At 42.9% G+C, this 27,311-nt stretch overlaps 1 protein-coding gene across 1 annotated transcript in view; it reads right to left on the bottom strand.

The window, feature by feature from the left end:
* The window catches only part of gabrd (gamma-aminobutyric acid type A receptor subunit delta), a 167,826-nt gene extending 142,343 nt beyond the window's left edge, over positions 1–25,483 (bottom strand). The window contains 1 exon segment of the mRNA XM_034171907.1: positions 25,216–25,483. Within this exon segment, the coding sequence (XP_034027798.1) occupies positions 25,216–25,268 (53 nt within the window). The 5' untranslated portion in view covers positions 25,269–25,483.
* Positions 25,484–27,311: the final 1,828 nt, after the last annotated feature.

The following is a 27,311-nucleotide window of genomic DNA, read 5'->3' as shown; positions in this document are numbered from 1 at the left end:
AGTGCATCCCTATTAGTTTAAGTCTGATGTTGCTTCAACTCTCCTGGTGTCATAGTCCTAGAATTGGACTGCACAGTTTTGAGCTATTTTAGTTTGTATTTATGTGATTTTAATTTTTAGCTTGTGCATATGTTTTTTCTCTCTCTCTCTCTCTCCTTTTGACGAATGTAGGGAGATGTTGTCACCTTTAGGTGCTCAGTGTGAAACCCACCGGCAGTTACTGAGGATAGCTGTAGATGTAGATGTTTACATTTGTTTTTTTATAAATTGTCAATTTAAGGTTGAGAAGAAAGAAAAATTAATCAACTAATAAGTTTGACTACTCCTCCCAACCCTGCTTTGTACCTTTTACTCAACTATGAACATGTACTGTAACACACCCAAAATGGGGATGCATCCTCCACTGGTAACGTAGGTCTGTAACATGTCAAATATTATGATAAATAGCCACCAGTGTAGAAATGCTAACAAACTTTCTACAAACAGTGTGTAGGCTAAATTAAAAGCAAATTACAGTCAGATGCAATCATATAAAAAGCAGCAGCTGTTTATTGGTATTACTCTTATTTTATTGATGTTTATCTCACTGCATGATGATGTTTTTGCAAAGCTATGTGACTCACATTGATGACAATTAAAAGATTTTAACAGAATCATTGTGCATTAGCTGAGCCAGAGAAGATCGATTCACTGTCCACATTCAGCTAATAAAGCAGTGTCTGTATTGAATACTAAGTCAGACTTTTTGTGTGTGTGAAGCACATTATTTTGACAAAAATGCTCCATAAAATTAACACAGGCTGGTGCTCATGCTTTGCTCTCCACAGTTAATCTGCCCATCTGTTTAACATTAGCTCGTAAAGAGATCGGTCCTCAGGAGAGGCGTAATGACTGTGAAATATAGAAGGAAGAGAAATGCTAATGCTGAGCTGCATTTGGTGGATGGGTCGTTCAGAAAACAAGAGGCAAAAATGTTTAGTGAATCTCCCTAAAGACCAATCAAATGTGAAATACCATAATGTGTCCTCATAGAGCGCTACAACAGCTGCATTCTCCTGTGTTTTCTCCCTTTTGTGCCAGTAAAAATTAAAATTCATGTTTAGCAGTTAATCGATAAAACACATTTACTCTTCAAATGACACACTTGGATTTACTCAGAGATTTCACACCTAAACTGTTTCTTCTTCAGAATAATATTTTTCTCTTCATTTGGGTCCGCAAACAAGTTAAAAAGCCTTCCTAAGGGCCCCTTCACACATCGTGAGAATATGAACAACTCAGGGCGACACCTGTCGGAGCAGCTCGTATGAGCGCACCACGAAACATCACGCCGAGGGGCAGGCGTGCACGATGCCAGTGCAACGGTTCATGCACGCAGGAACACAGTGCCATTAGCTGCATGATGTGGTTACACAACACACAGCTGCTGTGAAGAAAAAAATAAATAAATAAAAAAATACATGCTGTGACGGATTTGTGCATGCAGGAACACAGCAGCTTTCACAGCAGCTGCGCCAATATGGTTACACATCACGCAGCTGCTGTGAAAATAAAAAATCCCCAAAAAAATTTACATGCCACCCACAGGAATTAAACCTGCGTCAAAAGCTCTGATTGCCAGTCAGAAACTTTACCTCTGAGCTACGATCATTGCCCTGTAAAAGCTGCGGGAAACTGCCTCATAACAGGAAGGACATGGACGTATTTAAAAAAAAAAATAAAACCACATATCATATAAAGTCACCGCATTATACTGAATACCTCTTATCAAGCGGGCTATACAAATATGATCCGTCTGTTCCTCTGTAGATGACCCATGGTCACAGACATACACTCATGACATGACACAAATGATGAAGCAGTTCGCTATTGTCGTGTCCACATCTACTGGTCCAGTGCGTCCAGCCGGCCACACCCGTGTGTTCTGCCTGACATGCGTGTCTTGGATGCCGCGCCACAGGACTGAAACCGCGTCATGTGGAACAGAGCTCACGTGGGTGGTGTGACAGTCACATCGCCCACTGCGTGTTATGATCTGACGGTCCGTTTCAACCTGGGAGCAGCCTGTCAATGTCCACAGCATGCACGCGCTCACTCACTGCAGCCTGTCGCCTCAATGATATATGTTTTTATTTATGTCCACTCGTAAGTACAGCAAGCAGACACATGTGTTACACAGTGGGCACTTATTAGTCCATGTCTGTCCAAACACAGTACGTGTTGTCCAGCTGGGACATCTATACCCACAGTTCCCCACACCTGCTTCTGTCAGCTGCCACACCTCCTGCCAGTTTAGCGCCCACACCAACGTGTCAGGGTGTGTTTGCAAAGCCACACTCGTGGGGCACTTAGACAAATTTCACCGCCAGCACGACAGTGATTCTCTGCTGACTGTTGTCATGTTAATAGTGCAAATGGCCACACATTTTCTAAGTGCCATGTGAGCGGTGTTAGGTGTTCGTGTGTGTCAGCCAAACCATTGCAGGCATCCCAAAGCTTTCTGAATGTCATCTCCACCACTTACAATGTGAGAGAACCATGCGAGGGGTTGACAACACACTTTTCTTTTTATATGATCAGGGAGGAATAGCGCTTCCAGCAGCCTCCAGCCACTGGATTCTGCAGTGGGTGGACATCAGTGGGCTGGACATCACCTGTCTGGCACTGGAGGAGCTGCACCATCTAATGGAAGTAGGTTTCATGCATCAGCCCAGTCACGCACGTATGTCAGCAGGCTGAATGAGTCCTGCATGGCGGAGGAGTTGTGCAAACTTTATTTATTGTGTTTTTCCTTTTGTTTTTTTGTTGTTGTTGTTTGTTTGTTTTTTTGTTTTGGAGGATCACAGTGGAAATAAGTTTAATGCTGCTGAGATGCCCTCAACTACCCGTGTATGCAGGGACAGTGAGCTGGTTGACACCTGTGTTGAGGACAGTGATGCGTTACTATTATTTTTGTATTGTGGGTTCACCAAAGTCTTTGGCTCACAAAAGCAGTGTAATAATATGAAGTAAATTGTATATAAATGTAAATAAATTGAAAATAAAATCACTCAACATTTCCAGCTAAATGTTTTCTGTCCTCTCTATGCAGATATATCCATAAATATCTGTCATTGGATGAAAAGTGGAAATTCCCTCACACACAAAAAAAGGCAATTTAATGTGTGTGAGTGTGTGTGTGTGTAGGTGGGGGTGGGAGTAGGTTCTCATCGTACAGCCTGGAACAAGAAAATAGCCCACATCGTTATCATCATCTTCAACTGCTTATCCAGGATCAGGTCACGGGGCAACAGCTGGGACCCCAGACTTCCCTTTCCTGTGCCACAATGACTACCTCTGACTGGGGGATCCCAAGGTGTTCCCAGGACAGTGTGGAGATATAATCTCTCCACCTAGTCCTGGGTCTTCCGTGGGGTCTCCTCCCAGATGGACGTGCCTGGAACACCTCCCTAGAGAGACTCCCAGGGGGCATCCTTACAAGATGCCCGAACCACCTCAGCTGGCACCTTTCAAAGCGAAGGAGCAGCGGCTTGACGCCAGGTTCCCCACGGATGACTGAGCTTCTCACCTTATCTCTTTGGGAGACACCCTCCTAAGGAAGACCATTTCAGCCGCTTGTACCCACAATCTAGTTCTTTCTGTCATGACCCAACCCTCATGACCATAGGTGAGAGTAGGAACGAATTCACCTCATGAACATCTTTCTTACAAAGTCAACTATTTTTGTATCGATTTTTTATTTTTTTTGATCTGGCTTCCAAAGACAATGACGAAAGAAGAATTTTTGTTTTGGCGAATAGAAAATAAAGACACGTAAGCCTTTATTTTGATGATCCCAGAAAGCAAGCGCTGCAGAGATATATACATCCAGGTCAGCTTGAGCTGCGAAGTGATCGAACCACAGCCACAAGTCACAGCATAACAACCGAAAGCATCCCTGGTAACCAACAAAACCGGGCACGGTGATCGGCAGAGTCTCTTTGCTAAGGTCCCTGAAGCAGCTGTTGTAGACGGACAATTCATCGACTGGAAACGAGATGGCTCCCAGCACCTGACCTCATGGAGACTGGGAGATCTTAGAGTTTGTCAAACCAGAGACACATCTCCATAGAGACGCACACAGCATGAACAAAGACCTCCTCGACACCATGACTTTCTCCAGGGGCATGTGGACTTTGTCAGATTTAATAGGTGGTGAGATACAGCTCTTATTCTCTTTTTAAACCTTTATTTATCCATTCCACAGATCTGATTCTTCGAGGACGAGTGAAAAAAAGCATTTGCATGTTGCAGCACTGAGCAGCGGAGAGATATATGTATAAGGAGGTGCAGGAAAAAAAAAACACACTGCATTGTTCTAAGAACAAAACAACAGCAGTAACTAGAGGCAGAAAAACAGCTGTTACTCCCTCTACTGGTGAACAGTTAATGGGGACAGTCTGAGGGATTGGTCCAAATTCCACTTACAGCTTAAGCTGCCCCCTGACCTTTTCACAAGAACCACTTTCCAACATATGTGCTTTGGAATTCTGTTTATCCATAGAATTAGATGCTTGTGAAAGCTTAAGAGTATGAGGGCAAGGGACACTGACAGTCAGTGGATATTACTGGATATTACTCATTCAGAAGAGCAACAAAAATATACAGTTTAAAGCCTGAGACTCAAACTGAATTTATAACAGAGGCTGCTGATTATCAGAGGTTCTGGTTGGATAAAGGTCCATCTGTAAAATCACTTTAAATGGCACCGGGCTTAAAACCCTTCAGCGAGTTAATATAGGTCAGCAAGTGTCTTACAGAGTTTACTACCAAAAATACCCCATATACAGCCGGGTGGTGCAATCTAAAGAAAAAAAAGTCCAACTCTAAGCATCGACCTGTTTCTGTACTTGTCGCTTGAAATAAAAAAGAGCTACAGCTGGTCACACCCACTTTGGAGAAACTGTGGTGCTCAACTTTGGAGAAACTGTGGTGCTCAACCTTGGTTACCCGTGGCCATCAAGTATGGGCATCGGATATTGCAAAGACTTTGCTTCTATCTGTCTGTTTGACAAAATAAACACTTCTAAAACTGAAAATGCTGTTTTTGGAAACCTGATAACACCTCTAGACTGATTTACAAGACATTTCGCGAACGTCAGCGTGCACGCTAACTTCCGCTATCTCAAAGTTAACTTCCACTATTGTCAAAAGCTCATAAATGCAAATATTGTTTATGATTGATTAACTGATTGCAAGAGGGGCTTTAGTGAATATATATATATATATAGTATATATAGATGCAGCTCCACATGGAGGCCAGAGTAATTTAATATTTTTTACATATTATTTTATTTTTTTCTTGGTGGCTCATGGGATTTATTTCAACATGTGCAGAATGCTGAAAAATCGAGTGATATCTGTGATAATCATTGGCGGGAATGAATGCGGTGCTGTGACTCCTACTTTTAAAATAAATTAATTTTCTTGTTGTGGCTCAAAATGCCGCTGTACTCTGGTTCAGGCTGAGACAAAACAGAGGAACTTCTTCAGCCATGACAAGGAACAAAAGTATTTTCAGACATCATTTTCCAAAATCAGGACACTTTATGTGAATATGTTTTTGTCAGGCTGTGATGAATCGGACTGAAATGACCTAACATGTAAGATTAAGACTTTATATTTACTCAGTGTGTGAATGGTTTTAATATTTGAAACAATCTGAACTGTTCACATGAGGGCTGCAGCTTTCAGTTATTCAGCCAATCAATAGACAGCATCATTGGACATAATGTGTGTCAACAATCGCATAACTTATGGCCCACATATGCGGGATGTATGAGACATACACTGGCAAACTGTAAATATTGTACATGCCCAAAATTTTCTGACATACTCATTGCATGCATTATGAGGTATATCAGTGTGCATCAACGTGTTCTTAACTTGTACAAAACTTACCCATAACGTATTAGACGTACGCCAGTGTTTTTAATATGCTCGGCATACACTTGCTAATTCGTCAAGACAAAGACAAGCAAACACATTCACACCCACAAGCACACCAACGGACAATTTAAAGTTTCCAATTAATCAAACCCGCATGTCTTTAAATGTGGGAGGAATCCGGAGCACCCAGAGGGAACCCATGCAGCCACAGGGAGAACATTCAAACTCAACACAGAAAGGCCCCAAGAGGTAAGTGATCCCACAACCTTTTTGCTGTAAGGCAACAGTGCTAACCACTAATCCATCGTGCTGCCCTCATTTGCAACAATTTATTAAAATTAAATTGTGTCAGTATTTGACTTTATTTTATTAATTGGTAGCATATGCAGGGTGTATAAAATTATATTGTTAGCCTAATTAATTTACTTTTTTAATTTACTTTTCAAGCAGCAGTGCTGTTTTCATTTAAACGATTGATTGATTGATTGATCAAATTACACTTATTTATTCCAGGAGAAACAAGCAAAAGTTGTGTAAATAGCCACCATTACTTTTGTTTGGGGTTTTTCTGGTGGTGGGGGGGAGGGGTTCTTAAAACCACTGGTCTTAACCAAACCCCAGCCACACCAGAAATTCACTAAGGCCCCTTGGGCAAAGTCCTTAATCCCCAAGTTACTCCCCATGTGTAGTGAGCACTGTGCATGATAGCACACTGACATCAGTGTGTGTGGGAGAATATGAGGCATCATTGTAAAGCGCTTGAAGATTCAGTTGGGAAAGCGCTATATAAATGCACTCAATTTGCCATGTTCATGAAATTGCTTTGATTTTGTTTATTTATTTGACATTCAAGACATAAACAGTACAAGATAATAAATAGACAAGAGAAATCAGAGAATTCTGACATCTGCCAATCCAGATCTGGATCACTTCCAAAATTCAGTGGAGTCTTCCATGCCCTAATACAGGGGTGGCCAAGTTCGGTCCTCGAGACCGACTAAGAGTCAGGAGACACTCTTAGTTGACACTCTTAGTTGTCTCCCTGCTCCAACACACCTGAATCCAATGAAAGACTTGTTAGCAGACTTTTAATGAGCCTTTTATTGGATTCAGGTGTGTTGGAGCAGGGAGACAACTAAGAGTGTCATGAAGGTGGCTCTCGAGGACCGAATTTGGCCACCCCTGCCCTAATATCTATCTGTGGTGCAAATTTGGTGAGAATCCGTGAAGTAGTTTTGACATAATCCTTGAAAGCCTATATAAAGATATATGAGGTCTATTAGAAAAGTATCCGACCTTATTATTTTTTCAAAAACCATATGGATTTGAATCACGTGTGATTACATCAGACATGCTTGAACCCTCGTGGGCATGCAAGAGTTTTTTCACGCCTGTCGGTTACGTCATTCGCCTGTGGGCAGTCTTTGAGTGAGGAGTCGTCCACCCGCTCGTCGATTTTTTTCATTGTTTAGGAATGGCTCAGAGACTGTTGCTTTGTTTGATAAAAAAATTTTCAAAACTGTAAGGCACAACTGAGTGGACACCATTCAATAAATTCAGCTGGTTTTCGGTAAAAATTTTAACGGCTGATGAGAGATTTTGGTCTGGTAGTGTCGCTTTAAGGACAGTCCACGGCGCCTGACGGCGATCTGCGCTTCGAGGCGGCAGCGTCTCGCCGTTTCAAGTTGAAAACTTCCACATTTCAGGCTCTGTTGACGCAGTAAGTCGTCAGAGAACAGAGAACTTTCAGAAGAAGTCGGCATGAGGAGTTTATTCGGACATTCCATTGTTAACGGTCATTTTGTAATGAAAGAACGTGCGGGCAGAGTCGCATGTCGGGCTGGACCCGACCGCGGGGGGTCGCGGCAGGAAAAACGCCTCCGTTGGAAATCTTAACGGGCAAGTTGGAACATGCCCAAGCTGTTAAACAATTTCTCAGTTACTCACTTGTTGAAAGCCATTAAAAGCCGCCTGAATTCTACAAATGGTTTTCAACACGGAGGTGTTTTTCCTGTCGCGGCGCACACAGATTTGCCGAGTCGTCACAGAAACGACTCGGCGAATTTGCGCGTACGTCTTTCATTAAAAAAATGTCCTTAAACAGTGGAATGTCCGCATAAATTCCTCATGCCGGCCTCTTCTGAATCTTCTCTGTTCTCTCACGATGTCCTGGGTGAATTAAGCCTTAAATTAGGATGTTTTAAGCTCGAAACAGGCCGACGACAGCGCCTGGAAGCGCTGCAGTACGTCCCGCTCCGTGGGAAGTCCTTACACCGACAGAAACACCCCATAATCTCTCATCAGCCGTTAAACTTTTCACAGAAAACCATCTTAATTTCTCGAATAGTGTCCACTCGGATATTCCTCACAGGTCCAGAAAAAATTTTGATAAAGCAACGCGCGCCGTCTCGAGCAGCGTGTGAAACAAAGGAATTCAGCCAAGAGGGCGGGACCACATCTCACTCAAGGCCTGCCCACAGGGAAATGACGTCACCGACACGTGTGAAAAAACTCACGCATGCGCACGAGGGTTCAAGCATGATTGGCGTAATCGCATGTCATTCAAATCCATATAGTTAAAAAAAAAAATAAAAGGGTCGGTTTATTATCTAAGAGACCTCGTATATTTTGACATAATCCTGCTAATAGTAACACTTCAAAGCGTATATAAAGTGAAATTTGGTACAGAATCTGGATCCGTATCCAGATCACCTCCAAAATGTAATGGGTTCTTCCATGGCCTAATGTGTGGTGAAAATTTTGTCAAAATCCGTGCCGAGGTTTTGACGTAATCCTGCTATAACAGACAAACAGACAGAGAGACAAATAAATAAATGCTGATGATTTTATTACGTCTTTAGCTGATGTAATCAATAAATACTTCTGGATGACAGTTCTTGATGGAGCCTCCTTTGTTGTGAAAGTGTAGGAACATGGACCCACAACAGGGGGCATTAAATGAACGGGCAATGGATAAGCCAAACAGTAACAATTTAATGTTGTGAAGTGCACAACGGAATACAGACAAATACAGTTTTGGTAATACAGACAATTATATGTAGAGTGACGTGTGGGCAGGCTTGAGGATAGAAGACGTCCGTCCAGAACCAAGCCGGATCCCACACGGCCCTCACCGCCAACGGATCTGAAGAACACTGGAGCTGCCAAGTCCTGGATCCCCAGGTGGCCACCGTCTCCAGCTGTCAGACCTGGTACTGCTGGCAGAGAACAGAAACAGTGTAGATGAGTGTGAGTTCGCACACTCAGTAATTCCACAGTCTGTGTTCTTTTGGGAGGGAGCACCTCCACCTCCAATCACACACTCGTGCAGCTCCTGTCTAACCACTTATCTGGTTGGAGTGTGAAGCGAAGCCGTCGCTGATCACACCAAACGCCAATTCCACAGATAAGGAAAACACCACAGGAAAACGGCTGCAAAAGAGTTCAGACTAAGACACAGTTTTAAGTAAGCAGAGAAGTTACCTCTTACGGTAGCTGATTTCTCGGCGGGGAGGTGGAGTTGCAGTCCGGCTTTTATGGTGATGTGGATGATGAGTGACAGCTGGTGCTGATGATGAGTGACAGCTGTCACTCTGTTGCTCCTACGCCCTCTCGTGCTTGAAGCCCGCACTTCAAGCAGGGCGCCATCTGGTGGTGGTGGGCCAGCAGTACCTCCTCTTCAGCGGCCCACACAACATCCTTCTCTTTTTGAGCAAATGCCACTTAATGATGGCTTCTCTTCCTCATGTTTATTTTTATTCTGGTCTGTGACTCATTTTTGGGTTTTGTTTTTTTGTGTGTGTGTGTGTGTGTTTTTCTTTTGGGGGGGGGGCATAACTTTGAATTTGTAACTGTCCCAACGTCAGTGTACAGAACATTCAGCATTCACATGAAACCAGGCTTTTTTTCATTGCCTACAATGCATTATGGAAAGACTGGCTTGAGTTACACCCATACATTACACCCATTTTGGCGTCTGTTCACTGGCTTCCTGTCCCTGTGAGATCAGATTTTAAGATTCTATTACGAACCTATAGAATTATTCACGGACTAGCCCCTCCCTACTTAACTGACCTACTTAAACCCTACGTACCAGCCCGGGCTCTGCATTCTCAGGGTGCACCTGCTTTGTGGAATGATCTCCCTGCGTCAATAAAACAGTCAGAGTCTGTAGAGACTTTCAAGTCCAGACTTAAGACGCCCTTATTTTCCCTTTCGTATGGCTATCATACTGGCATAGTATGTTATGATGCTTTTTACTCTTTTAAATTCATTTTATCATTTAACAGAGCAGGCCACAGCCTCAACTTTATCTAAAGTCTTAGTCTTTTAATGAAGCTTAGAGCTAGTGGCTGGTGAACACCTTAGTATTTCTTCTGTTTTTCTTGTTGCTAAATGCTGATAAATTATACTGTATTTGTTGTATTGCCGCTACCTGATTCTGTTTTTTTCTCTCTGTTTAAGGTGCAGCTCCATCCAGAGATGGGAGTGGGTGTTTTTCTACTGCAGGCCTCCCATCTTGTGCATCAGCATGGACTCCCAAAATTTCCTGTATAATTTCCTGTATTGTCTACTGTATGCCCCAAGCAGTGGGTCACCCCTTTGAGTCTGGTCTGCTTGAGGTTTCTTCCTCAAATCCTTACCACTGTCGCTGTGTGCTTGCTCTAGGGGTTGGTACGGTTAGACCTTACTCGTGTGAAACGTGTTGATGCAACTTTGTTGTGATTTGGTGCTATATAATTGAAAATACAACCCCAATTCTAATGAAGTTGGGACGTTGTGTAAAATGTAAATAAAAACAGAATACAATGATTTAAAAATCCTCTTCAACCTATATTCAATTGAATACACCACAAAGACAAGATATTTAATGTTAAACCTGATAAACTTTATCAGTTTGAAAGCTGGAACAGTGGTATGTTTACCACTGTGCTACCTCACCTTTCCTTCTAACAACACTCAATAAGTGTTTGGAAACTGAGGACACTAATTGTTGAAGCTTTGTAGGTGGAATTCTTTCCCATTCTTGCTTCATGTACGACTTCAGTTGTTCAACAGTCTGGGGTCTCTGTTGTATTTTGTGCTTCATAATGCGCCACACATTTTCAATGGGCAACATGTCTGGACTGCAAGGAGGCCAGTCTAGTATCCGCACTCTTTTACTATGAAGCCACGCTATTGTAATACGTGCAGAATGTGGCTTGGTATTGTCTTGCTGAAATAAGCAGGGACGTCCCTGAAAAAGACGTTGCTTGGATGGCAGCATGTGTTGCTTTAAAACCTGGATGTACCTTTCAGCATTGATGGTACCATCACAGATGTGTAAGTTGCCATGCCATGAACACTAACACACCCCCATACCATCATAGATGCTGGCTTTTGAACTTTGCTCTGGTAACAACCTGGATGGTCTTTTTCCTCTTTTGTCTGGAGGACACAATGTCCATGATTTCCAAAAACAATTTGAAATGTGGACTCATCAGACCACAGCACACTTTTCCACTTTGAGTCTGTCCATTTCAAATGAGCTCGGGCCCAGAGAAGGTGGCTACGTTTCTGGATGTTGTTCATGTATGGCTTTCGCTTTGCATGGTAGAGTTTTAACTTGCACTTTTAGATGTAGCTCTGGGGTCTGAGGGCATTTTTTGGACAGTTCACTGGCCTGGCATAAATGTTTTATTATTGCTGTTAACAGCTCTCCCTGCAATCTTTTTTTTTTTCAATTTTTTTTCAGGACAAACTGTGCTTTCATAATATACGAGGTCTGTTAGAAAAGTATCCGACCTTATTATTTTTTTTCAAAAACCATATGGATTTGAATCACGTGTGATTACATCAGACATGCTTGAACCCTCATGGGCATGCGAGAGTTTTTTCACGCCTGTCGGTTACGTCATTCGCCTGTGGGCAGTCTTTGAGTGAGGAGTCGCCCACCCTCTCGTCGTTTTTTCATTGTTTAGGAATGGCTCAGAGACTGCTGCTTTGTTTGATTAAAATTTTTTTCAAAAACTGTAAGGCACAACTGAGTGGACACCATTCGATAAATTCAGGCGGTTTTCGGTAAAAATCTTAATGGCTGATGAGAGATTTTGGTCTGGTAGTGTCGCCGTAAGGACGGCCCACGGCGCCTGACGGCGATCTGCGTTTCGAGGCGGCAGCGTCTCGCTGTTTCAAGTTGAAAACTTCCACATTTCAGGCTCTGTTGACCCAGTAAGTCGTCAGAGAACAGAGAACTTTCAGAAGAAGTCGGCATGAGGAGTTTATTCGGACATTCCATTGTTAACGGACATTTTGTAATGAAAGAACGTGTGGGCAGAGTCGCATGTCGGGCCGGACCTGACCGCGGGGGGTCGCAACAGGAAAAACACCTCCGTTGGAAACCTTAACGGGCAAGTTGGAACATGCCCAAGCTGTTAAACAATTTCTCAGTTACTCACTTGTTGAAAGCCATCAAAAGCCGCCTGAATTTTACAAATGGTTTTCAACATGGAGGTGTTTTTCCTGTTGCGGCGCACACAGGGAAATGACGTCACCGACATGCGTGAAAAAACTCACGCATGCGCACAAGGGTTCAAGCATGACTGGTGCAATCGCACGTCATTCAAATCCATATAGTTAAAAAACAAATAAACGTGTCGGTTTCTTATCTAATACACTTCGTATATGCTTTTGTTGTGTTTTATAAGTGTAATAAAGGTTTACAATCAAAAATAAGGAAGGAAAAAGTAAAGCGGAAAATAATTTTCCACAGATATTTATTCAAAACACACAGCAAGCTATAATAAACAACTGTTTTTGCACTTTATAAAGGTATGAGGTCTGTCCAAAAAGTAACGGACCTTTTTATTTTTTTCAAAAACTATATGGATTTGAATCATGTGTGATTGCATCAGCCAAGCTTGACCGTTCGTGCGCATGCGTGAGTTTTTCCACGCCTGTCGGTTGCGTCATTCGCCTGTGGGCAGGCTGTGAGTGAGCACTGGTCCACCCCTCCCGTCGGATTTCTTTTGTCTGAGAACTTGCTGAGAGACTGCTGCTTTGCTCCATGAAATTTTTTTCAGAAACTATTAGAGACAGGCAGTTGGAAACCATTCGATAGATTCAGTTGGATATTGGTGAAGATTCTGTCGGCGTCACGCGGATTATGGACTGTTAAACCCTTTTTAAAGACAGCCCACAGCGGCGAAGGGCGCGCGGCGCGCCGAGCGACCATTCGACAGGCTGGATCGACCAGATCATTTCTAAACTGAACGCTGTGTTGATCTGGGACATCATGTGACTACCACAGAAATGGCAACAGAGCTGGACATAGCACTTTTGTGGCACATTCCACTGTTACAGGAGATTTTGTAATGAAAGACGTGTGGAGGATTTCGCGCATCGGCACAAAGCAGCTCAGGACGCGCAGCAAAAAAAAACACCTCCATGTTGGAAACCATTCAAAAGATTCAGACGGCTTTCGATGGCTTTCAGTCGAGTGAGTATCCGAGAAATTGTGTAACAGCTGGACATGCCACAACATGTCCTGTGAGACTTCCAAGACGGAGGTGTTTTTTTGCTGCGCATCCTGAGCTGCTTCGTGCCGACGTGCGAAATCCTCCACACATCTTTCATTACAAAATCTCCTGTAACAGTGGAATGTGCCGCAGAAGTGCTATGTCCAGCTCTGTTGCCATGTCTGTGGTAGTCACATGATGTCCCGGATCAACACAGCATTCAGTTTAGAAATGATCTGGTCAATCCAGCCTGTTGAATGGCCGCTCGGCGCGCCGCGTGCCCTCCGCCACTGTGGGCCGTCTTTGAAAAGGTTTTAACAGTCCTTAATCCGTGTGACGCCGACAGAATCTTCACCGATATCCAACTGAATCTATCGAATGGTTTCCAACTGCCTGTCTCTAACAGTTTCTGAAAAAAAATTTCATGGAGCAAAGCGGCAGTCTCTCAGCAAGTTATAAAATATCAAAAGTTATTGCTATCTTGTACAAAGTATAATATCTTCTCCCCCAGCATCTGTTGGTTTCATTGTATCACTCATTACTTGTCCCTTATATGACTTTGGGGAAATACATATAAAACAAATACTAATCCAATATTTCTGTTACCAAAAAAAAAAAAAGCTATAAGAGTGATAAGTAAAAAACCATATTGTGAACCAACAAATTGTTTGTTCGTCTTCAGTTTTTTAAATTTTATGACTTGGTTGATTATTTTACAATACAGATAATGTATAAAGTTAAAAATGGACTCTTGCCTTAACACGTCCAGGAGCTGTTTAAAATGAGAGTCCAGTTATAATTTGCGTGGAACTTTGGTATTTGATAGAAGAAAGATTCGAACTACTGCTAAAGGTATTGTGTTTTCGTAAAGGGTGTTAGAGTGTAGAATGATTGTTTAGATTGTATAAAAGTATCTCGTACATTGGCTTGTTTTAAAAGACTGTATAAAAATAATATATTAACTTGTTATAGTTTGAGTAATTAAGTAAATTGCCTGTGTGGCTATTTTTTGTTTGTCTGTTGTATTACTTTGTTTGTTTCACTGCGTTACGAGGTCTGTTAGAAAAGTATCCGACCTTTTTATTTTTTGCAAAAATCATATGGATTTGAATCACGTGTGATTGCATCAGCCAAGCTTGAACCTTCGTGCGCATGCGTGAGTTTTTTCACGCCTGTCGGTTGCATCATTCGCCTGTGAGCAGGCTTTGTGTGAGCAGTGGTCCACCCCTCTCGTCGGATTTTTATTGGGAATAAATGTCTGAACGATTTGGAGCTTTGCTGCATCAAATTTTTCCAGAAACTGTGAGAGACCTCCAGGTGGACACCATTCGGAAAATTCCGATGGCTTTCAGGGACGATTTGATGGGGATTACACAGATTAAGGCGTGCTCCAGCCGTTTTAAAGACCGCCCACAGCGTCAGAGCGCGGCTCTGCTCCTCTTTCCATGACAAAAACTCCTGTAACAGTGAAATGTGCCATTCATTGTTGATCCGGGACGTCGTCTGACTTCCACAGGAATTGCGGAAGACGTGGACATCTGCACTTTTTCGGCACATTGAGACAGACGTGCGGAGGAATTCTGCGTGTTGCGGTGGAGCCACATGGCGCAAAGCAACGCCGTGATGAAGCCTCACAGGACATGTTCTGGCATGTCTAGCTCATGCACAATTTCTCGGATAGTCACACGACAGAAAAGCCACCGAAAGCCATCCTGTGAGACCAACACGGAGGTGCTTTTGTCCCGCGCCGTGAGCGGCATGGTGGCGCATCCCTCTGCTTCTCTTTCCATGAAAAAAACTCCTGTAACAGTGGAATGTGCCGAAAAAGTCTTCTGCCATTTTTGTGGAAGTCAGACGATGTCCCGGATCAACAAAGCCTTCACGTTGGAAATGATCTGGTTGTTTCAGCGGGGTGTCAGCCTATCGATCAGCGCTCGGAGCGCGCCGCGCTCTCAGACACTGTGGGCGGTCTTTAAACCAGCTGGAGCACTCCTTAATCTGTGTAATCCCCATAAAATCGTCCCTGAAAGCCATCTGAAATTTCCGAATGATGTCCACCTGGAGGTCTCTCACAGTTTCTGGAAAAATTTGATGCAGCAAAGCTCCAAATCATTCAGACATTTATTCGCAATAAAAATCCGACGAGAGGGGTGGACCACTGCTCACACAAAGCCTGCTCACAGGCGAATGACGCAACCGACAGGCGTGAAAAAACTCACGCATGCGCGCGAAGGTTCAAGCTTGGCTGATGCAATCACACGTGATTCAAATCCATATGGTTTTTGCAAAAAATAAAAAGGTCGGATACTAACAGACCACGTACATTACTGACTGGTTTATTCTTTGTTTGTACACAGAAACTGATGTACGGGGTGGGCGTTTATAAGCTTCTGCTTCTGTCCACACCCTTTCAGCCGCACTAAATTGGTAAATTGTTTGAGTTTTGTTCTATATGTTTAATTTTTGTTTTCTCCTGACTTGTTCTGTAAATGAGAGATTTTGTTAGTGCGTGCGTGCTGAATAAATCATTCATTCATTCATGACACTCACCTGTTTCCCATTAGGTGTTCTTTGTGCATTTGTCAACTTTCCCAGTCTTTTGTTGCCCTGTCACAACTTTTTTGAAATGTGTTGCAGGCACCCATTTCAAAATGAGCAAATATTTGCACAAAAACAAAAAAGTTTATCATTTTGAACATTAAATATCGTGTCTTTGTGGTGTATTCAGTTGAATGTAGGTTGAAGAGGATTTGCAAATCATTGTATTTTGTTTTTATTTACATTTTACACAATTTCTCAACTTCATTGAAATTGGGGTTGTAAACTGAAATCAAAATAAATTGAAATTGATTCACCTCCAACACAATTATTTCACTTTCCGCTGTTGGGAAATCCTTATGTATTTATTAACTTTTGGGGCCATCTCTTATCATAACCAAAGTCTTTCACCTTTTGTTACAGTGAACTCACCATGAAACACCAAGCAGAGATGTACATTTTCAGAGAAATGGAAGCATGTCACTATGTAGATTGCAGGCCACATGCAGGCGCCTATCAGTTTAAAATGATTCTGCACACACTTATTTTGTGCAGTTTTATACCTGGGTGTTAATCTGTTTTTTAATGTTTGATGAAAACATTAGACTCCTCACTTTTCTTCTTTATTCTGTCTCAGTTTAACTATGTTGTGCAGGACAGATAACATACTGATGAGTCGGCAGGGGGGGCATGTTATAATGTCAGTGTTCCAAAAAGGAGGAGAATGTGGACAAACTGAAGATTTTGTGCTCCCACAACTGACCTTCACTTCTAGAAGTCTGAAAGATACTCTATGATTATCTCTCAGTTGCTCAGCAACCTTCCAAATGACTTCAGCTGAAATTGTTAGGGCTTTAATTAGGATAAGATTTAAGGTTTAAATTCCCCTGAAGTGCATAAAAATTCTGAAAATGAGCACTTCCAGATCTGATTAGTGGCTTTGTGCACTTATGCAGCAGAAGTAGGTACTACACAGCCCCCAGGTTCATCAGGCTGGTCCTTATCCACGGACACTGTAGCATGAAGAGGATAAGAGTCGATACATCCTCCAAGCGGGACACCAGTACATCGCAGGTTACTTTCCCCACCAAGGTAGGCACCATTTACAGCTGGGTGGGCGGAAGACAGATGAAGTGCTTTGTCCAGGGATGCAGAAAAATAGTGTGAAACACACACCTGGACTCAAACCCCAGTCTGTACAGTGGGAGTCCAACTCCAATCCTACAGAGCCACCTGCTCTGCAATTAGTAGAATACCAATATTCCACCTTCCCATAAAACTCAGAACAACAGCATATCAGAAATCCCTTGTTACCATCATGCTTGAAAACCACTGCAGACATGCAGCAATGCAATCCAACCTTCAGTCTTCCAACCACAAACCGTGTAAGCGCCTCACAGAGTGCATACCACCTCAGTAGGTGTGGCTAAAACTAGAACCACAATATGTAATTTTCAATGTTGATTCGAGACCAGTTCAAGAGTCTGTGCCAGCCTGTATTCACATTTAAGAATGGCAGCTTTCGTCAAAGTGAGTGTGAAAGATCCAGATCTGGTCCATGTTGATATGTGTGCATGTGAAAGATGCACATGTGTGATTTTAAACAGCCAATGAAAAATGGACTCACTGCTGAAGATGTGAGAAGAGAATTTAGTCACCTGTGTCCAGGAAAGGCTGCGGGTCCTGATGGTCTCAGCCCCAGAGTGCTGAAGGGATGTGCTATCCAGCTATGTGGGATTTTCCAGCACATCTTCAACTTAAGCCTGAGCCAGATGGTTGTTCCTGAGTGGTGGAAAACCTCATGTCTGGCTCCTGTGCCCAAGAAGAAGGACCCCAACAGGCTTAATGACTACAGACCTGTGGCCATAACATCACATGTCATGAAGTCACTTGAGAGGCTCATCCTGAGGCACCTCTGCACAGTCATTGAATCATCACTGGACCCCCTGCAGTTTGCCGTCCAGCCCAACAGGGCAGTGGAAAATGCTATCATCTTCATGCCGCACAGAGCTTACTCTCACCTGGAGGAGGCAGGCAGCACTGTGGGAGTCATCTTCTTTGACTTCTCCAGTGCGTTCAACTACCTCACGGGTTGCCCACAGTATGTGAGGCTTTGAGACATTACATCCGACATCATCAAGAGCAGCAGGGGGGCACCACAGGGGAGGGTCTTGTCTCTCATCCTGTTCATCTTCTACACCTCAGACTTCAGGCTCTGGTCAGTCCTCCCACCTGCAGACGTTTTCAGATGACTCTGCCATTGTGGGCTGCATCGGCAGTGACCAGGAGGCTGAATACAGGAGTGTGGTGGACAGGTTTGTAGAGTGGTGTGGACTCAACCACCTGCAGCTCAACGTATCTAAGATGAAGGAGCTGGTGGTGGACTTCAGAAGATGGAAGACCCATCCAAACCCAGTTACCATCAATGGAACTGAGGTGGACATTGTGGACTAGTACAAGTACCTGGGTGTCCACACAGACAACAAACTGGATTGGACTGAAACACAGATGCTGTGTATAAGAGAGGTCAGAGCCGACTGTACTTCCTCAGAAGGCTCAGATCTTTCAATGTCTGCAGAAATATATTGCAGATGTTTTATCACTTGGTGGTCTCCAGCATCATCTTCTGCACTAGAGTGCTGAGGCAGCAGGCTGAAGGCAGCTGAGACAAACAGACTCAACAAGCTCATCAGGAGAGCTGGCTCTGTCGTGGGGGTTGAGCTGGAGTCCATGGTGGAGGTGTTAGAGAGGAGGATGTTGAGGAAACTGCTCAGCATATGGGACAACACCTCCCACCCCCTACATTCCACACTGACATCCTGTCAGAGCACCTTCAGCCAGTGGCGGTTCTACACTGAATTACTCCCCAGGTGACACTCCATCCGAGTGCACCCCTCCCCCATTTAAAAAAAAAACAATTTTGCACAGCCATTTTTTTTATTATTATATTATTAATATTTTAGAAGTGCCCCTGAAATTGCAATTCAAACTGATATCAAAAGCCTACAGGCTACAATATTACTTCAAAACAAAACATCCATAAATTGCAAGTTTGGATAAACATGCTTTACATTTGACACTTTACTAATCTGTCTTTTATTAAGGTGCATATTTGTCTCAACATTTAGATAAATATTTAGCTTGATGTTTGTACATAGTAGGCTAAATGTGTAAATACTTTACATTAACTAATCTGCAAACGTTTTAGGTTTGACAGAAATTTGATGATGTAGTGTTTTGCCTTTTTTTCCTCCCAATTTTTGATCTTCATCTGTGGATCAAACAATAATCTAAACTGAAATGTTACTAGCGTTCCCATGCCAGTGTGATCAAATGTGATTATTTTTCTTCATTAAATAAACCAGTTAATTATACGACTTCCTTTTAGGACCACATAGAATTTTTTTTTTTTTTTTTTAGACTTCAAGAATAAAGTCATAATATTACGAGAATAAAGTTGTAATATTATGAGAATAAAGACGTAATTTTAAGACTTTGAGAATAAAGTCGTAATTTTACGACAAAAAGTAGTAATATTACGAGAATAAAGTTGTAATATTACAAGAATAAAGTCATAATTTTATGAGAATAAAGTCGTAATATTACGAGAATAAATTTGTAATTTTCCGAGAATAAAGTCATAATATTATGAGAATAAAGTCATAATATATTTTGACTTTTTTCTTGTAATATTACAACTTTTTCTTGTAAAATTATGACTTTATTCTCGTAATATTACGACTTTTTTCTCGTAATATTATGACTTTATTCTCATAATATTACGACTTTTTTCTGGTAATATTACAACTTTATTCTCCAAGTCCAAAAAAAAAAGAAATTCAATGTGGCCCTAAAACTCTGTCGTATAATTATGATGATAAGCCAAATTTTAAATTTCATTATTATTGTTATTATTATTATTATTATTATTATTTTGTCAGTGTGTTTTGTTGTCACATGACAACAAAACAGTTGCCAGCTGCTGGAAAATTATTGTAAAAACACACTCTTGCAGGCACCAAAAAATGGTCAGATTCAGTCACTTCAGCTAGCCATCTTTACAAATAGGCAGGCTGCCCTTTTTTCCAAAAGTGGGCAGATTCAAACCCGTTCTTACACCCTGTCTGTCTGCTTTCAAATGTCTTTTATTTCATAAACTGGCTGCCTGTCTCGTTTGCTGTGTTATCTGCAGAGAGTTCTGGTTCTGTGCTGCGTCCTAAGTGGACAGAGCCAAAGCGGAGCAGAGTGCACGGGAGGAGAGCGCCCGTCCACGATTTCCTGCTGCACACGGAGAGAATTCGGCTGCGCCCAGCTTGGGATAAAGCTGAATCCTCTCCATGTGTGGCAGGACATGTCACACAATTCAGAAAATCGTGCAGGAATTATAAGCCTGTGTTTATAATGTTATGAATGAGATGTGCGTTATTTGGAAGAAAGTCGAGGTGTAACTGACTTTAGCCCACAAACCATGCCCCACCAACTTGTCCCTCCCATTAGAGAAACCCAGAGGTGAACTGTCCTCCGTGCGTGGCGCACTGGCGCACCCATCCTCTTTCTTTCACCATCATCTCACTGCTTCAGCAAGCAGGGGTGCCTGCAGCTGCCTACAGGGGGCGCCAATTTGCCAATTCTACACACAGTGACAAGAAAACCACTTTGTGGTGGGCATGATTTTTTTTTTTCAAGTGCTCGTCCCCACGGTGCTGCCCCTCCATAAGTGCCTCCCAGAGCAACGGCCCGCATGGCAGTATCAAAAAGCGCCACTGCCTTCATCCGCAGACCAAGACCCACTGAGGTCCACCACAGAACACTACAGGAGGTCTTTCCTACCTGTGACAATCAGACTGTGTAATTCTTCCCCCTTCTGCAGGATGAATACATAATGAACAGTTTTTCAGATTCAGTTCCTCATAGATATGTGCAATGTTATCGAACATCTTGTGCAAATATCTTTGAATCATTTCATATAAATTTGCTGTACTTATTGTAAAAAAAAAAAAAAAAAGTTGTTCACTGTTTACTGTTTCTGTACTCTGGCAAAATAATTTCCTTTGGGATAAATAAAGTTGATCTTATCTTAAAGCTGTAGGTCAGCCTTTCTGAAAGAGTGGTCCACAGACCACTGGTGGTCCATGAGCAGCACCGAGTGATATATTCATAAAATATCACATTTTAAATGAATATATTCTATCGTAAAAGTGGAGACCCTGAACAAATGGGAGCAGCCGAAGGGCAAACAAACAATGTAACTTAAAAGAATTTCTCAAACAGTTACTCCAAAGTCTAACAAATAGCAGCAGCATGTATGTATGATTATAATTGTTAACTCATACAAAAGTAAAAAAAAATTCAATTGACCATTTTGTGATGCTAGTATGGCTAACTGTTTTATCTCTGTTTTGTGACAAAATGTTTTGTATAAAAATGATTAATGAGGTAAAATTACACGACAGCTCAGTGGCTTAAGACAAGATCCACAAAATGAAAAAATAAGGAAACATCTGACACAACAGCAAGGTGCATCATCCTGATGCATGTGGTTCAGCAGCCACAAGCAGGTAGGTCAGCCACAGGGACCATCCCAGATCCCAAGTCGCCATCAAACAGCAATTTTTGTAATATACTGTTGGAGTGGTAAGCAGACCTATTATTTTTGAATATTTGGGAAGGTAGGTGCCAGGTGGTCCGAGAGAATTTTTTTTTTTAAATGGGCTAAGTGGTCCATGGTGTGGAAGACATTTGTGAGTGTTAAGCATTTTAATGTCCACTTCACATCACAGTAAAAGCACCTCACTTCACTCACACCCAACACCACAGACTCAGACGGGTTTGTCCTTTCTGTATAAAAATTGACCTTTTCGTCAGCAGTCAACACAGCCACACAGACACTGAAAATTCACCCAATAAAGGTCTGTTTGAGGTAATTTCAGACAGAAGAAACAGTTGCAGTGTAGTCACAGCTTTAGAGTGCAATCAGCCATCTACAGTGCATCTGGAAAGTATTCACGGCACTTCAGGTTTTCCATATTTTGTTATGTTACAGCCTTATTCCAAAATGGAATAAGGCTGTCTTTTTTTTTCCCTCAAAATTCTACACACAACACCCCATAATGACAATGTGAAAAAGTTTTACCTTTGCACCTTTGCCATGAAGCTCAAAAGTGAGCTCAGGTGTATCCTGTTTCCACTGATCATCCTTAAGATGTTTCTGCAGCTTAATTGGAGTCCACCTCGAGTAAATTCAGTTGATTGGACATGATGTAGAAAAGCACACACCTGTCTACATATAAGGTCACACAGTTATCACAAATCTGAGGAATGGTACAAAATGGTATCTGCTGCTTTGTAGGTCCCAATGAGCACAGTGGCCTCCATCATCCGTAAATGGAAGAAATATGGATCCACCAGGACTTCTCCCCCGAACTGAGTGATCGGGGGAGAAGTACCTTAGTCAGGGAGGTGACCAAGAACCCGATGGTCACTCAGTCAGAGCTCCAGCATTCCTCTGTGGAAAGAGGAGAACCTTCCAGAAGGACAACCAGCAATCCACCAATCAGGCCTGTATGGTAGAGTGGCCAGATTACCTTTAGTGTGAATGCCAGGTGTCTTGTTTGGAGGAAATCAGGCACCATCCCTACAGTGAAGCATGGTGGTGGCAGCATCATGCTGTGGGGATGTTTTTCAGTGGCAGGAAATGGGAGACTAGTCAGGATTGAGGGAAAGATTAATGCAGCAATGTACAGAGACATCCTGAATGAAAACCTGCTCCAGAGAGCTCTTGACCTCAAACTGGAGCGATGGTTCATCTTTCAGTAGAGTCAGAATCTGAATGAGAATGGCCTTTATTTGCCAAGTATCTACACGAATACAAGGAATTTGACTCTGGTCTGAGCTGCACTCTCTCTGGACGAGCATGTATAAATATACACAAAACACTGAATAATTCACAGTAAACATGTCCAAATAAAATAAAACCTGAAATTACAAAACTGTGGGCAAAGGAGAAACAGACAAACAGACTGAAGTTGTACATGAGGTATATGAATGAGTGAGTTTTTTAGGAGGTTAAATTGTTCATCAGTGTGATGGCCTGTGGAATGAAACTGTTCCTGTGTCTTGTTGTTTTGACATTATTTTGCCAGAGTACAGAAACAGTAAACAGTGAACAACGTTGTAACATTGAGGAGGAGTTTAAACCACTCCTTTGTGTGTGTCCAGGGTGTGAGGGGTCTGCAGAGATGTTATCAGCTTGCTTCCTGGTCCTGGGCCCATATAAGTCCTGGATGAGTGGACAGGCTGGCTCTAATGATTTTATTCTGCAGATCAGACAGTTCATTGAAGTCTGTGCCTGTTTGGAGGCAGATGGAAAGAAAACAGAGATGGAGATGCACAGGACAGACTGGATGATGAGCAGTTAATGGGGCAGGTTGAACTTCCTGAGCTCTCTGAGGAAGTGCATCCTCTGTTGTGCCTTTTTCCTGATGGAGTCTATGTGGGAGGTGCACTTAAGATCTTGGGAGATGGTGTATCCCAGAAACTGGAAATTGTCCAGGCACAGTGTTGTTGAGGATGGAGAGAAGGGGGAGTGATGGTGGGTTCCCCCTGAAGTCCACTATCATCTCCACAGTCGAGTGGGTTCAGTTCCAGGTTGTTCTGACCAAACCAGAGGACCAACAGTTCCACCTCCTGTCTGTATGCTTCCGCATCACCATCCTGGATGAGACCAATGATGGTGGTGTTGTCTGCAATCATGTGCTGGATGTGATGCTCCCCAGCCTCATCTCCGGTGTCCTGTCCGTCAGGACATTAGAAATCCACTGACAGGTGGGAGCTGGCACAGAGAGGTTGGAGAGTTTTTTGTGGAGAATCTCTGGGATGATAGTTGAACGCCGAGCTGAAGTTCACAAACAGGATCCTCACATACGTCTATAGAGTCCAGGTTCTGCAGGATGTAATGCAGTCCCATGCTGACGACATCTTCAACTGACCTGTTTGCCTAGTAGGCAAACTGCAGGGAGTCCAGCAGGAGTCCTGTGATGGTCTTCAGTTGGCTCAATACCAGCCGTTCAAAAGACTACATGACTACAGATGAAGTCTTTTGAACAGCAGGACATTGACTCTAACCACACAGCCAAGATATCAAGGATTGGCTTCAGGACAACTCTGTGAGTCCTTCAGTGGTCCAGCCAGAGTCCAAACCTGAATCCAACTGAACATCTCTGGAATGATCTGAAAATGGCTGTGCACCAGCTCTCCCCAACCTGATGGAGCTGAGAGGTGCTGCAAAGGGGAATGGACAAAACTGCCCAAAGACAGGAGTGCCAAGCTTGTGGCATCATATTCAAGAAGAGGTTGCAACTGATGCCAAAGGTGCATCAAGAAAGTACTGAGCAAAGGGTGTGAATACTTACATACATGTGATTTCCTTTTTTTTTAATAAATTTGCAAAGAAAAAAAAAACAAAAAAAACTTTTTCATGTTGTCATTATGGAGTAGTCTGAGAAGAATTTTGAGGGGGAAAATGAATTTATTCCATTTTGGAGAAAGGCTGTAATATAACACAATGTGGAAAAAGTGAAGTGCTGTGTATACATTCTAGATGCACTGTACATAAGGATTCAATGACATGTCACAGAAACAAGTAAACAAGTTTTTTCAAGCCTAAAGCCTGATAGCAGGGTAGTTTGTACAAACTGCATGACTTTAATTTTTTTGCACAAAATGTCAATCACACTTTACTTAAAACCCCACTTTGCACAAAATGACCCCTTTAATTGTGAAATCACAAGAATCCCTGTTTATTCTTTATTTTCTTTAGTCTAATAACCGAACAAAATCTTGTCATCTTTCAAGAAAAATTAAAAAAAAAACTACCAAACAGTTACTTCAGATGTGTTAAAAGAACAATCCCAGAGGCACCTGGTCCTGTTAAACTGCCTAAATTTGGCCTCTTCCCTTCGGGATGTGCTGAGTCTGGAGGCAGCTGACATTATGCGCTGCCTTCTGCTGCACATTACGCATTACGCAAACTGTGTCACCAGGTTACAAAGTAAAGCAGAGGAGAAAGCACAACTTATTCTGAAGTATATTTACACAAGTGCAACGTCAGCCCGTGGAGGGTCATTTCGGCGTGACGTCACATCAAAAGCAATTCCCCAAAATATATTTCTCCATAAGGTGCTGCATGGAGATCATTTCCTGCTTCTTATTTCTGTATTAAGGAACCGTGTAGAAACGAGAAAAAAGGTCTCACCTGGTGAAAATGTTCCCGCCGAGGACGAGCAGAACGAAAGTTTGGACCTCCATTCCACACGGTTTAACATCAAATAAGTTCCCTCAGACGGATAAGAACGCAGGCTTTGACTCAGTGCCTTCTCCAAATCCGTCCCTGCGAAGGACGAAGCTGCTGCTGCCGCTGCTGGTGATGACCCATGATCAGATCCTCAGGCTCTCTCACATCCCAGTCCGACACATCGCAGTCCGCTCCGAGTGCGCTCTGAACGCGTGCACCGACGACACGCAGCTCCGGGTCCGACCGACGAACCGAACCTACGAGAGAGAGAGAGAGAGAGAGAGAGAGAGAGAGAGAGAGAGAGAGACGTCAGATTTAATCTAACAGTGAATGTGGTGGGCGGTTTGGCTCTTATGTAACGTACAGTAACACAGTCTGTGTTTGACACTAAAACACGTGGGACAGACAGTCAAACACAGCGCAGAAAGCAACACTCCGATGGGGGGGTATTATCACCAGATCAAGACCAACAGGCTTTATGGACCCAGAAGAAGAATTTGATTTGGAGGCCCTCAGTACCTCAGCACCATCCCCATCATCAATTCTATTACAAGCAAAACAGAAAATGTTGGGACAATATGGGGGAAAAAAATATTAGTAATATTATTCCCTTCGGCTGCCCCCTTGTTTTTCTGCTCAAAATCGCCACAACAGTAGAGGTGGACGGATACCAACGCTGGTATTGATATTGAATGATCCTCAAAAAGATCGATACTCAAGCTTTTTTTCTCTCCCGCAGTGTCCGCACGCACTGACTGCTGCGCACGCAGATTCATCAAAGTCTGTAAGAGCAGCGCTGCGCTGTGTCACACAACACGGAGCAGCACACCCTTGTATTGTGGTTTGTCAGCACTCTACCTCAGGAGATTTTGTTTTAAGTTGTGTTGAGTGATTTTTTTTTTTTAAGAAAAATGTTGATTGTGATAATAAAGTATTTTGTTGTCACATACAATGTTTGGCGAAATTCTATCCTAGGTATTTTGGATCCTTTGGATCTATGAAGCTTAAATATGAAAAAGTATCATTATCTGTATCGATATTGGCGATACTGGGCCTGTATTTACTTGGTATTGGATCAATACCAAAATTCCCAGTATTGCCCACCTCTACACAGCAGATCTGAATGCTGACTGTGGCACAGGTTTTATGCCGGATGCCCTTCCTGAGGCAACTCCCCAGACAGCAAATGGATCCGGGCCGGATGTAGTCCAACATCCGATACCAATCCTGAAAACACATCCGGTCCAGACAATTTTTGCACCCTGGCCCAGATCCAGCAGGGCTCGACTTTACAGTTCTGGAACAGATCCAGATCAGATCTGAACTGGATCCGCAAAAGACCAACCGTTTACATCCCATATCTGTCACGGATCTGGGACAGATGTGGTCCGCATCACAGCACCGTGGCAGGAAGCATAACGTTAGCATAACGATGAGCAATTTTATCTGCACTCGGCAGAAACTATCCATTCACGGTTATAAACTCAGGGTTGTGAAAACTCCGCAAATCATGGCGAGGAGGGGGGGTGTTAGTGTGTACTATGTAATCGTGATCGATTTTTTAAATGCTTATCGCAAAGCGGTTTGTTTCTTTACAACAAGCAAGTTTTAGAAGTCCACGGACACTGATCTGTGTGTTACAGATACAAATCAGTTTCCTCAGATCCACGGAACTTACCCCTGTAAAACTTGTTCCTGCCACGGTGCTGTGATGCAGACCACATCTGTCCCAGATCCGTGACAGATACGGGCTGTAAACGGTTGGTCTTTTGCAGATCCGGTTCAGATCTGGTCCGGATTTGTTCCAGAACTGTAGCCGTGCCGGATCTGGGCCAGAATGCAAAAATTGTCTGGACCGGATCTGTTTTCAGGATTGGTACCGGATGTTGGACTACATCTGGCCCGGATCCATTTGCTGTCTGGGTCTACTCTACATGGAGAAATGTGGCAGCGGTGGGATTTAAGATTTAAACCTGGAATCCTCTGCACTGAAACCATGCGCACTGACTACTTGGCCACCACCCCTGCAACAATATGTAAAGTACATTTTTAAAAAA

Source organism: Thalassophryne amazonica, chromosome 6 (genome assembly GCF_902500255.1).
Source record: "Thalassophryne amazonica chromosome 6, fThaAma1.1, whole genome shotgun sequence".
Taxonomy (NCBI): domain Eukaryota; kingdom Metazoa; phylum Chordata; class Actinopteri; order Batrachoidiformes; family Batrachoididae; genus Thalassophryne; species Thalassophryne amazonica.
The sequence above is the reverse complement of the archived record's forward strand: the minus strand, read 5'-3'. Positions and strand labels throughout refer to the sequence as shown.